Genomic DNA, 13,895 nt, shown 5'->3' with positions numbered 1-13,895 from the left:
GATCAGTAGCTGGCAGCAGCAGGAAGGCCTCTCAGTTCAGGCAGAGATCAATTAACAAAGCAGAGGAAATAGTAAGTCAGATTTTTGTTCATTTAACAATCCATTTGATTTAATTAATGAATTTGATTTTAAACATTTGTAAAATTGAATCTGATTCATTTGACTTTTTTTTTACTTATGAACCTAATGGGCAGGCTCCATTAAGTTCATACCTCAAGGACTACCTGTAAATGCAAAGGAATGCCCAAAATTTAGTAGTGAAATCACAAAGTAGTGGAAGAGGCAAAGTTTTCAGGACCTTGGATAGATCACTTCAAGTTAAACATTGCCAGCACTAAAGCTCAGTGATATTGGAACTAATTATCCAAAACCACTAAGTTTCCCAGTGAAAAGTGAAGTATCATAAATAGAAAGAACTTTCTAATCCTGCAATAGGATTTCATTTGTATGACAAATGCATTGGATAATAAAAATTAAGAAATGGAAAGCTGAGGTTTTTTAGGTAGAAAATCACTTACTTCTAGCTTAACATACAATTGTTCCTGATAACTCCAATTTACGACTCTTTTGGGTTCCGGAAGCTCTGAGTATCAACTTCATAATCCTATAAAGCCACAAACAGTGTCCAATCTTTTAAAATTACTTACATATACTGTTTGATAGTATGCTGGTCCCAACGAACTGTCTCTTACAGGCTGGCTAAATTTTATAAGTGTCCCATCTTCAGCCTCTTCGTAACCAAATGCTTGTCCTTGAGAAGGAATGGATGGAGCCTCTGACTTTCGAAAATATTTGATACAGCCTGCAATTTTCTGTGGAAATAAACATAGTATTATTAGTTCCTTTACAACCCATTCTTCTAACCATAAAACATAATACAAGATTGTGGGGTACTTTGTTGCTCACTGTTTTTTGTGGCATACCAGATTCAGACAGCACCCACAGTTCAACCCTGAACTACAAACATTTTCTTCTATCGATAATACAAGGTTGGAATTTATTTTACAAAGGAACATCAAATTACACAACTGAACTTAATCACAAAGAGAACAGGGTATATTTGAACTATAGACCTTTAATATAACAAAAAAAATCATTTTCCATTCCATTTCATCCAAGTTTTCTGAAGCTCAATAGCCCAATTTAAGGGAAGAATTATTCTTAACGAATTTGAAATATTTTTTTTTCAGATTTTTGAGAGATCAATCAGTAGTAATCTCTCTAAATACCACTCTTTCTATCAAAAGATGGAGTTATCTTTTGTCTAATGCTTCTCTTACCTGAGTGATTTCTTGGATAGTGGGGAATTTTCTTAGCTGAAACCAATAGTTTACCTATTCTATGGAAGCAACTACAGATGATACAGAAGTTCTATTGCCACTGCTGGTAAGAATTGGCAATTTTATAATTTAGTTGGTTAGAGGTAACCATGGGAAACATATGGTAATAGATGAATTTGATTTCTTTCACATCAAGAGATTCTGAATTCTGATCCTGCCTTAAGTACAAAATCAGCTGAATGACTGTGGGTCATTCATTCTCTTACTCAGCTCTTGGAAGAATGCAATGGCAAACCACTCCTGAAATCTTGCCAAGCCTAGATAGTTATCAAGACTCAACACTTTACTTGATGGCACAATAAATCAACAAATCTGCTTATTACTGAACTTAGCTTCTATGATTCCTTTTAAAGGCTATAATAACTGAGTTTCTGAACAATAAGCTTGACACTTCACCTTTAATGGCCATGCTGAATGTCTTCTTTCAGTCTTCATTTCAATAATATCTTTCAGTGCTTTACATTTCATCAGACTATTCCAGATTTTCAGAGAGTTTACCATTTAATTACCTCCCAAGAGGTTCAAAGTCAAGCATTTTTTTTAAATTTAGGTTAGCTATTTTAATATTTGCCACAGCCACATGTGTTATGATTGCTGTATTACGTGGGCATATCCAGCATTTTCTGTATCTTATCATTATCTTCACTCTTTAAGGCAGCCTTGTTACTATCCAGTTGTGTCCTGAATTCAGCATAATCTCTTGGAAATTAACTTGGAAAACAGGAGAATGGGATCTCTTACTGCTAAAAAGTACCAGTTGTGGAAGGCCTTTGTAAGATATATAATCTTACTGCCATCTTTGTCAGAGAATACTTATCTATATAAATGGGCCCTCTTGATTGCATCCCATTGGTCTATCTTTAAGAAATTACCTACTGTTTGTTTATCATATATATAGACAACCTAAAGATTCTTGGTGGCTTTTAATATAAAATATACAATAATAAAAGTTCCAAAATTAATAATAGCAATAGCACTTAGACTTATATACCACTTCACAGTGCTTTACATCAGAGGTCCCCAACATTTTGGGCACCAGGGACCGGTTCCATGGAGAAAGGTTTTTCCACAGACCTGAGAGGGCATGGTTTTGTGTGCTGCCTTCATCCCATGGATAGAGCTTTGCTTGTTTGGGCAGACCAGTTGTTGGCATACCACAGACCGGTACCAGTCCACAAACTGGGGGTTGAGGACCCCTGCTTTACACCACTCTCTAAGTGGCTTACAGAGTCAGCATATTGACCCCAACAATCTGGGTCCTCATTTTACCGACCTCAAAAGGATGGAAGGCTGAGTAAACCTTGAGCCGGTGAGACTCAAACTGCCGAACTGCTAGCAGCTGGCAGTCAGTATAATTACCCTGCAATACTGCATTCAAACCACTGCACCACCACAGCTCTTAAAATAAAATAAAAATAAAATAAACCAAACTATAACCAGAGATGGAATGAAGACCTCTATAAAGATCCTCCCAACCCAAGTAGGGTTGCAACTGGAATACCAGCGAAACTGGAGGGAAAGTTCCACATGCTGTATTATCAGTATCTATGCATCCCTAATGCAGAGAAGTAATGTTTTAGTTTTTAGAAGTAGTCTTTAGAGGAAATAAATTATTTTTCTGCAAAAAATTGCCCAAGGTTCTCAGAAAATCCTTCAGGAAGAAAGTGACAAACAGACATACACATAACACACTGAAACAGAGGCTTATATTTACATAGCAAATTTTCAGTGAAGGGGAATCTGTTTCTTTTGCTCTAAGAAAATTATCACAGCAAAAATCTCATCATAGTTCAGAAATTTAATTTAATTTAATTTATTAATATTTCTATACCGCCCTTTTCCCGAAGGACTCAGGGCGGTGTACAGGGCAAGAATAAAACACAGAAATTTACAAAAACTAAAAGATAATTAAATACATGCCCGATTAAAAATACAGTTGATACATGGTAAAAAAAAAACACCAAAAAATAGTAAAAAAGAAATCATACTGCAGCCATATAACATTGGTAATTAAAACAGAAATATTGGTAACCACTAAAGGTAAAGGTAAAGGTTCCCCCGCACATGCGTGCTAGTCGTTTCCAACTCTAGGGGCCGGTGCTCATCTCCATTTCAAAGCCGAAGAGCCAGCGCTTGTCCGAGGACGTCTCCGTGGTCATGTGGCCGGCATGACTAGATGCCAAAGGCGCACGGAACGCTGTTACCTTCCCACCGCAGTGGTACCTATTTTTCTACTTGCATTTTTCCATGCTTTCGAACTGCTAGGTTGGCAGAAGCTGGGACGAGTAACAGGCGCTCACTCTGTTATGCGGCACTCGGGATTCGACCCGCCAAACTGTCGACCATCTGATCGACAAGCTCACTGAAAATAGTAACTTTTTCAGTCCATTGCCCTCAAGTATGTATGCAAAAGATGTACACAAATCATACAAGTAATTACATAGTTAATAACACATTTCCATTTAATGCAGACTTCAAAGTCCTTATATTTGCAACTTCAACAAAACAGAAATTTCTGGAATGTTTTGTCTTTTACAGGATTTTTTTCAGAAAGTATCTGACTACAGAAAACATTTACATAAAACGTTACTATCAGTGTCAACTGTTCATATAAAAAAATTAAATAACAATAGTCATTTTTATGTTGCCTTACCCGAGCAGAAGGCATTTTCAATGGTCTTTTTGTCTTACTATCTTCTGGACTCAAGGAAGGAGGTTGGCAGTATGTTCCAGGACCAGGTGTATCATTAATTATAACTTTAAAACGCTTTTCCTTGTTTTGAGGACTTTTGCCTCCTTTAATATTTTTCTGGAGTTAAAAAAACAACAACAGGAAAATCATCCATAATGCAGCAGTAATCACTGGTTATACCGTACTCTCCATGTACTTACCAAGAATGAGAATATAGGTCCTATCATGTGGCTTCGACAAACCAAACTCGTAAAAGAAAAAGATTATATGGTTCAGAAATCATGCAAACCCACTGTTGCCATGACTTTCTAAAAGAATACAACAGATTGGATTCACAAAATACAATAAATCATAAACCAATCTCACAGGTTGCACCTACATAAAAGTTAAAATTATTAAATATTTTGCCTACATGCCTGACTAAAAATGGAAAAATCCTGATCCCTTTCAAGGAGCTTTTTCTTAGCTCTAAAAGATCAAAAATGGCTACTGATTCGAAAAACATTTTCTATCTCATGTATGCCATACCATATGTTCCGGTCAGGATCAGCACCTGATCTCTGTTCCCTCACTAACTGAAGTTCAGTAGGAATCAGAAGATAAAGGACAATGCGTTCATCATTTTAGGAATAGCTTCTATACAAAGTCTACTTAATTCTTCCTCTGCCAGTTTTTTTTTAAGCTAATAAAAAAAACTCTGGTTATTCAAAAAATATTTTTACAGTAGATACTGCAGCTACTGTTTTTAATCCCAAATACTTTTAATACTGAAGCCTTGTTCCTGTGAATTGGCTTGTTGCTAGTTCAGGGCACTGAGTTTTATTTATTTATTATTTATACGAATATCTATAGCCACCCAACTCAACCAAGTAACTCTAGGCAGCTTACAATTCTAATTAAAGGCAAAAGTTTCCCCTGTCCAGTTGTTTCTGATTCTAGTGGGGGTGCTCATCTCTATTTCTTAACCGACGGAACCAGTATTGTCTGAAGACATTTCCATGGTTGTGTGGATAGTATGACCATAAGCCAAAGGGCATAGAATGCTTTCCACTGAAATGGTACCTATTTATCTACTCATATTTGCATGCTTTCGAACTGCGAAGTGGGCAGGAGCTATGGCAAGTAATGGGAGCTCACCCTGTCGTGCAGTGCTTGAGTCTCGAACCCAGGCTGTCTTTAACCGTAATTGTGCTCCTAAAAATTCTAATTATTACTTATTAATTCTACTACTTATTGTTACTATGTGTTATTTGTACTAGGTAAAGGTAAAGGCTCCCCTGCACATGCGTGCTAGTCGTTTCCAACTCTAGGGGCCGGTGCTCATCTCCATTTCAAAGCCGAAGAGCCAGCACTTGCCCGAGGACGTCTCTGTGGTCATGTGGCCGGCATGACTAGATGCCAAAAGCACACGGAACACTGTTACCTTGTATTAGGTATTGTCTAATTGAATTTCTATTATCTATCTGTAGTTTCATAGTAATGATAAGCTTATAGTACAAAGTACAACAATGTTTAAAATAAAAGAGTTCCTAAATTTTTATAGTCCACCTATTTTTATAGTGCCATTTTAGTATGCAAACCACTAGGCCCGTGGTGGCGAACCTATGGCATGTGAGCCACAGGTGGCACGCACAGCCCTCTCTGTGGACACGTGCGCCATTGCCCCAGTCCTAGGCCTTCAGCTGGCTTTTATAAAACCTTTTTGCTTTAGGCCTCCGCCGCCGTGTGCAAAAAAAAAGGTTCAATCAATCAATTTCAACTTCTCACAGGAAAAAAAAAGATCTCGCAAAGTTGGAATTCATTGATTGAACTTTTTAATTCCCACCCAATTTGCCGTTACCACCGCAGCCACACCCACCCAATGGGCCATGCCCACCCAATAGGCCACACCCACCCAATGGGCCATGCCCACCCGGCACCTGTCGATACATACTGTAAGTGGGTTTTGGGTTGCAGTTTGGGCACTCGGTCTCTGAAAGGTTCGCCATCACTGCACTAGGCATTTAGTGCAGGCTGCTAAAAAGTCATAACTACAAAGCTGCACTGGAATATTCAGTACCCAGTGAGACAAAATAATTCTGATTTTGGAGTTGTGCACCAATATTATGCTTTAAATTGGAAAAAGCAATCACATTTAAATGTGTTTTGTATACAACTTAAATCCTAAGTATCTTGTTTCTAAATATTCATTAAGGAAAAACACAGCAACTCACACACTTTGCTTCCCCATTTCAAAATGAATCCAGAGAGAGAGAGAGAGAGAATAAACTTTCTGTTTGTGTGTGTGTGTCTCTGTCAGTGACTCCTGGTGAATACATAGTGAATTACACACAGTTTTAATCGGCAATATTTTTCGGATATGCTTTATTTTTCCTGTCTTCCAAGGGCGAAGAGAGCCCCTGGTGACTAGTCGCAAGTCACCTAGCTGCTTTCTGTGCCAATACAGGACTAGAACCTGAGCTCCCCTGGCCTTGGTTTAAAATGAATGCTTTTGTGTTATTGCCAGTTCATAGAGTATTTCAAAACTTATGCTGATACATGTTTCATAAATGCTAAATAAAGCTTAGCAATGAAGCTTTTAAAAATCCAAATGAAAACTGAAAATCCCATCTTCCTTTTAAAGGTAAAGGTAAAGGTTCCCCTGCACATGCGTGCTAGTCGTTTCCAACTCTAGGGGCTGGTGCTCATCTCCGTTTCAAAGCCGAAGAGCCAGCGTTTGTCCGAGGACGTCTCCGTGGTCATGTGGCCGGCATGACTAGACGCCAAAGGCGCACGGAACGCTGTTACCTTCCCACCGGAGTGGTCCCTATTTTTCTACTTGCATTTTTACGTGCTTTCGAACTGCTAGGTTGGCAGAAGCTGGGACGAGTAACAGGTGCTCACTCTGTTACGTGGCACCCGGGATTCAACCCACCAAACTGCCGACCTTCTGATCGACAAGCTCAGCGTCCTAACCCACTGAGCCACCACGTCCCTTTTTATCTTTCCTTTATTATCTTGCAAATTAAAAATAATAATATTCTGTTTAGATGAATAGCTTATAAGACCAAATGTAATATGTTGCCAAATTATTGACTGCAATATGTTGTCACAGAGGTATTTAAGTGGAGAATTTAGGATTACTAACTAAAACCAAACATTTGAATTTCTTTTCAGCATAGATTTTATAGCCACAAGTTAGTGCAGTTCAAAAGTATAAAAAGTAAGATAATTCAGAGCATAATAGACGTACTAATTAAAAAACTTCTCTGAAGTTCTTGGCACTGTATTCTTTTACAAATTTTAATATCCTTCAGTGGATCTAGTCCAATGACCTAGTAATAGGGGGGGAAACTTTAGAACAATTTGACAACCATTTTAAAAAGGAGTGATAAATTAAAGTGGGAAATAAAAGAATTTTAAAACTCAACTAATTGCTTGCATTTACAACTGCCACATCAAACAAATCACTAATTTAGAATAGAAATAGAAAAGCCAGATAAAAATATTTTTGAAGAAATACAAGTTTTCATCTATATCAGGGGTAGGCAACCTTGGCTCTTTTATGACTCGTGGACTTCAACTCCCAGAATTCCTGAGCCAGCTGGCTCAGGAATTCTGGGAGTTGAAGTCCACGAGTCATAAAAGAGCCAAGGTTGCCTACCCCTGATCTATATCATAAATCCATTTACCATTCCTTAGTATCTTACATCTTTTATATCAGGTTTATTAATATGGCTCTACCTGTATTCTATTAATCTCATAGGATCCTGGCCCTGGAAGATCATCCTCATCATTTTGAGAAATAACTTCAAGCCCACGACTTGCCAGAGAAAGAAAGGGAGCATAGCCACCTGAAGAGAAAACATATATGCATTTTTAAGAATTTTTCTGCTGCTTATTCAGCTGTGAATAATATTAATATGAAGGACACATCTTCCTCTCCCAGGTGCTGCTATGCTGCCTCATGGCGGCAAAGAGAGCTCCTGGGAGGGATGAGTGAAGAATATTGGTCCGTGTATGCCAAGAGTATATAATATCAGAAGGATCACCCAAGGTGTGAAGGTCATCCCAGCTGCTCAACTAAAGCGAGGAGGTTCTTACTGAGCAGCAGAAATATAGGAAGATAATGGAAGTAGAATGCCATTTTAGTGGTGACATAAAAAATCATTTCATACAGGATGAGGGGAAGCAGCACCAAACACACCCGCGTTTTATTAAGAAAACCAAATAAACAGATTGATGATATAATAACGGATGGGGGGCCCCCACAGTCTGGATGGTAACCACATGCCCCCTAAGATGTTACTGAAGATAAAGAGCTGGGGATCTTTCTAAAAGGAAAACTACAGTGAGAAAATGGAGCATAAAAAGCATGAATGTGGGAAAGCCTTTGGGAAAGGTGAAATGAACCAACTACAGATTGACCTTAGGCACCAGTGAACTGGAAAGGATTATAATTGGTCACTTTGTCAGAAAGTCATGCTGTTTACTGTTCGTGACACAAAAAGAAACAAAGAACGAATAAGGTTGCTTTCATAGTCAGGACAAATACAGCAAAGTTATACACAACATACTCGGGTATCCATCTCCATCCAAGGCTGTCCAAGTGAAGGTATCAAGGGTCTTTCTGGTGTCTGGAGCCTGTAAAGGTCTGGATGGGGAAGAACAGGTTCCAGTTCAAGCCTGCCAAGAATGAGTGCTTATGGCTTTTCTGTCCCCCATAAAAGAAAATCTTATTATGTCCGTGTAACGCTGCCACTTTGTGAACTGCACTGGGTTCCAATGTTCCAGATACAATTCAAGGCAGTGATTATGATCTATAAAGTCTTCCATGACTTTCTTCAAGGCAGAATGAATCATCCTCTCCCTTAAGGAAGCCAATCAGAGGTCATCTCCTCTAACCACTTTCACGACCCAGGAGGATACCAAGTTTAATAACAGACTGTCAACCTGACAGCACCAAGAACCCTGTCTACTTCCTTAAGGCCCACTGGTTCAAACTCATTCTAGATTGCATCACAAGACTGGGCCCCAGTCAGCCCCACCTCAGCTGGACCTGCCCAGTCAGAGTAGATTTGAACAACTTTATCCACCAGGCACCCAGAATATTCTTCAGAACAGCCTGTGACCTGGGGACACAACGGGGGAGTGGGTCACTTTAAATGATGGTATTGGACACAATCATGGTGGAGAAATACTGAAGTTGTGCTGTTCTTATTACTATGAGCAATACAGGGGTTTTCCACTTTAAACACTACCAGTTTTCCTCCAATAGAGGAAGCCTTCATATTTTGAAGCTCAATAAACTAATGTGCACCTTGATATCAGCACACTGATACTGCATAGTGGTGATATGGCCCAAGATCGCAGTCTCCCATCAATCCAAACAGCATTTAAGACCTTAGCCAAATTGCCTGTTGGATCTTCAGGGAAAACTCCAGACTGTTTCTGAGATATCACTGGATCCATCAATACCTTGATGTGGGCCAATCAAAACAGACGGTATGCCTGCAGAAAGGGGTGACATCAGTGAGCTGAAAGGCAAGAATGATCTGTTCATAGCAATGGACTAATGCTAATGTTTCAGATCATGTTGAAACTGCCTCAAGACAAAAGCCAGATCTAACATGCAACCACCATTATGTGTTGTGCCCTCAATAATGTGAAAAAGAGCCATGGTTGCCATGAAAGCCAAGAACTCCAGATCTGCCCCAGACTCAATGTTACAAAGAGGTAGATTGAAATCCCTGAATACTAATTCTTATACCAGCCCAACGATGAGTCTAATAATTCAGTCAGGGATGATGCTGGACAATCCCAACTCTTCCCATAAGTTAAACTCTGACCAGTCATTTTTTAGAAGTCCACTGGACCTTGTTTTCTCTCACTCTGCATCTTTCTTTCTGTTTAATTAGATGAAATTGGCAAGAGTTCTGCTATTTTCCCCTTTTAGATTGGAGGAACTGTAACACCGTTGGCCTTGGTTTTAACTTGTTTAACCAAGTTAAACAAAACTGGTGGTTATACCAGATGGAAAGGCATAATATATGCTGATTAGTGTACATTTAAAATGTCAATAAAGTTATTCTATTCTAAATATGATGGGGATTCAGCAATGGGGGCTCTTGAAAAAGGGCTACCAATGGAAACTACATGTGATCAAACACTTGCCCACAAAAAAAAAGCTACTGATGCTTTTTTTTCCCTGGCATGGGTGATAGAAAAAAATGGGGAATCCTTCAGTCAGGTCATGGTAAATGCTTTCTGGAGAGAATATTCCACCATCACTTTGATGAAAGCTGAGGAAGGGGTCAAAATCCAAAAAGAAGTTCTGTAAACCGACTTAATTTCCAACCACTTAACTACATCTCAACACTGCAGCTCCGAAAAGCCCTATTTAACACTCCTGCATTGCACTGCTTAAGTCTCAATGTCATAGTGTTGAGCAAACATGTACAAGATTAAAGCATAAAGTTGCAAGGATGAAACATACCGAGTAGTATATGTTAATTTTAAGCTTATTTTTAATCAAGAGGCGGGGGGGGGGGGAATCTATGTAAGAACATCTTTTACAAAGAAGATGTTAAGAAAAATCTAATCCTCCTGGAAACTGAAAAAGAGAAAGCTCCAACTCAGTCTTTCTAAAACTTGGCAACTTTAAGAATTCCCCTGCTAAGGAATTCTGGGATCTGAAGTCCAACATTTCAAAGCTGCCAAGTTGGAGAAACACTGCACTAAATTCATGGCGGAAGTAGCGGAAATTACTCTCCAGCCTAAGAGCTCCAGATGTAGTGGAACTACAATTCCCAGGAGCCCTTTGTCGCACAGTCTGAAAGTTAAGGTCTCGGCACATTTTAGGGGATGGCTACTGTAGCTGGGGTAGACACGTCGCGTTGCTGGTCTGTAAAGCTCCCAGGGCCAGGCTGATGGTAGCAAGTCCTCTCCTCGCCTCCCCATCTCACCCACCCCCGTCTCCGGCCACTACAAGTGAGGAGAAAGGAGATAACGCAGGGGTCTTCAAACTTGGCCCTTTTATGACTTGTGGACTTCAACTCCCAGAATTCCTCAGCCAGCCATGGCTGGCTGAGGAATTCTGGGAGTTGAAGTCCACAAGTCATAAAAGGGCCAAGTTTGAAGACCCCTGAGATAACGTCTCGGGCGGGGTGAAGGCAGGCTCGTTTTCCATCTTCCCCGCCGCTCACCTCGGATCTGTCTGTTCTGGGAAGGCAAGTCGTAGCAGCCGGGGCCTAGGTGGGGGCTCGTGCAGCCCACCGTCAGAGGGAAGGAGCGGGGAGCCCGGTCGTACATGTCGCCGGCTCGCCGCAGCAGGTGCAGCCGTCGCCATGGCTACCGCGCGCGCCACGCGCCGCCGGGCTAGCCCGAAAACAAGCCCCGCCCCTTCGAGACGGATAGTTTCGCTCAGGGAGATCTGTCATGGCTTCCTTTCGCGGACGGACCGCTGGCGAGCCGGCGGGTCCGCGCCCCTTTTGCAGAGATTAGTCGACGGCAGTAGGCAGGCGCTAAGGTCGCGGTAGTTTATTGATGCTGCTGGAAGCATATAATCTTACTAACGGGGTTAAGGGCTGCCCAATATCCTAGGATTGTTGTACTAGGAGAGCCATTGAGCAGGGGATTGGACTAGATGACCTCCAAGATCCCTTCCAACTTTATTATTATTATTATTATTACTATTATTATTATTATTATTATTATTATTATTATTTATTATTTATTTATTTATTTATTTATTTATTTATGGGACTTATATCCCGCCCTATCTCCCGAGGGACTCAGGGCGGCTAACAACATCATCATCATCATCATCATTATTATTATTATTATTATTATTATTATTATTATTATTATTATTATTATTATTTATTATTTATTTATTTATTTATTTATTTATGGGACATATCCCGCCCTATCTCCCGAGGGACTCAGGGCGGCTAACAACATCATCATCATCATCATTATTATTATTATTATTATTATTATTAATTTATTTATTTATTTATTTATGGGACTTATATCCCGCCCTATCTCCCAAGGGACTCAGGGCGGCTAACAACAATATTATTATTATTATTATTATTATTATTATTATTATTATTATTATTATTATTATTATATTATTATTATTATTATTATTTATTATTGTCGTCCCTTTCCCAGCTGCTGCAGTCAAGGGTTTAGAAGTCTGGCTGCTAGGCTTTGCCAGGGAGTTTGTAATGGGGCAGTTGGTATTTTTAGTCTCACATCCTTGGTGAATAAAACTAGTGATCCCTAGTCAATACTGGGTTATTAACCAGAAGTACTTTAGTTAACAATTCACACGGTCCCCTTCAGAATGGTCCCAAACTCAGGATAGTTTGATTTGGTAGGTTCAAACAATATGTTGGACTTAGAAATAATTGAGCGAGCACTATCTCTGTAAACAGCTATCTGGGCATTGGGTGCAGTTTGGCCATAAATTCAACTTAATTTCATTAATTTAGCATTTAAATTTAATTTTCAGATTTAATAAAATCCTACACTTGTTAATTTACAACTAAATATCTCAGAATTTAATGGATGGGTTGCCAAATATCTCTAGGATTACAGCTATAATTTCTTAGTTTTGTTCTAAAATTTAAACTTCTAGTTCTGTTATGACTCCACTTCAAAAGGAATAGGTCCATACTTTAACTCTAGGGGCTGTTGAGGAAAAAAAAGACTGTTTTGATCTTCAATATTTAAAGCATATTTGCTCAACTAAGCTGTGACATGTTAAACTAAAAGCATGCTTTGGTGCACCTTTTTCTTTGCACTGCCTCTCAAAAGTATCCAGTAGATTACAATTTGATCGTCTGTATTTGTCTTTGTAAATGAAAAATGCTATTCTAACCAAAAGGAAAATTTATTAGATTTCTTATATTTAGTTTCCTATATCTACCTTTCTGGCAGGAAATTAATTTATATGCATACTTCACTTTCTCCTTCTCACTTATTTTATTGTCACCCTGGGGAAGGGATCGGTACTGAACCAGTGAGTTTAATGGTCTAGCAGAGTTTTGAAATCAGGTCTCCCACAGACATTCTAACCACAGTGTCATGCTGATTCTCTCACTGGTAATTAAACAGCAATCTTCAAAATAAGATTAGCCTTCATAAAAGCAGTAGGAAGATTGCCAGCTAGCTGCCTTTAGGGTCACTACTTTAAAAAAAATCTACCATCTATTTAATGTCACTTTTTAATATGGTGGGGGGGAAATTACTCCAATTAATACTGTGAGCACAGTGGTAGGTGGTATCTATTCCTATAGTTTTCAATCCATACTTAGAGCAATTAATTCTTTCCTGTTTCTTTGCAGTAATACTAGGGTGCCTATGATGTAGTTTAATATCTGAAGCCATAATTTAAAATGATTTAAATACATAGTGTAATGATAAAGGAGGGGGGGGCTGTAAATCATTACACAGTGTGGCAAGAATGGACGCAAGTATAGTACTTCTATTCTAAGTATGAATTAAATGAAGTCTGAGCCTGCTTTTAATTAAGTCATGGGGGGCTTAGTTCTATGACTTGAATTCATTCTGTGTATTTGGTTATCAACTAATCTTTTCTAAATTTCTGCTAATAAAACTAATAAATTTCCCCAAAGACACCTTGGTTTACCATAATTACCTCTGTGCTTGCATTCATAATTAAATAATCTATTTTACAACATGGCTTATTTTATGCTTGCTTAACAAGGCATTCAACATTTGTCATAGTGAACTGCTTCAAAAGTCGTTATGATCCAGATGGCTAATCCACTGGTGTCCATTTCTGTTCTACAAGGGAAACAGAAAACATATTAAACTATTTTAATAAAATGGGAAAGTCACCATGGAATCAG

At 39.0% G+C, this 13,895-nt stretch overlaps 1 protein-coding gene across 1 annotated transcript in view; it reads right to left on the bottom strand.

The window, feature by feature from the left end:
- Positions 1 to 11,322, bottom strand: part of STPG2 (sperm tail PG-rich repeat containing 2) — a gene marked incomplete at both ends in the record, with an annotated part of 198,585 nt that extends 187,263 nt beyond the window's left edge. The window contains 4 exons of the mRNA XM_083367062.1: positions 648 to 893; positions 3,994 to 4,149; positions 7,756 to 7,865; positions 11,166 to 11,322. Coding sequence (XP_083223188.1) covers positions 648 to 893; positions 3,994 to 4,149; positions 7,756 to 7,865; positions 11,166 to 11,322 — 669 coding nt within the window. The remainder of the gene's footprint in view (positions 1 to 647; positions 894 to 3,993; positions 4,150 to 7,755; positions 7,866 to 11,165) is intronic.
- Between the last annotated feature and the right edge of the window lie 2,573 nt (positions 11,323 to 13,895).

Source organism: Vipera ursinii, assembly GCF_947247035.1.
Source record: "Vipera ursinii genome assembly, chromosome: 7".
NCBI classification, from domain to species: Eukaryota; Metazoa; Chordata; class Lepidosauria; order Squamata; family Viperidae; genus Vipera; species Vipera ursinii.
Note: the sequence above shows the minus strand (reverse complement) of the source record. Positions and strands in the feature narration are given on the sequence as shown.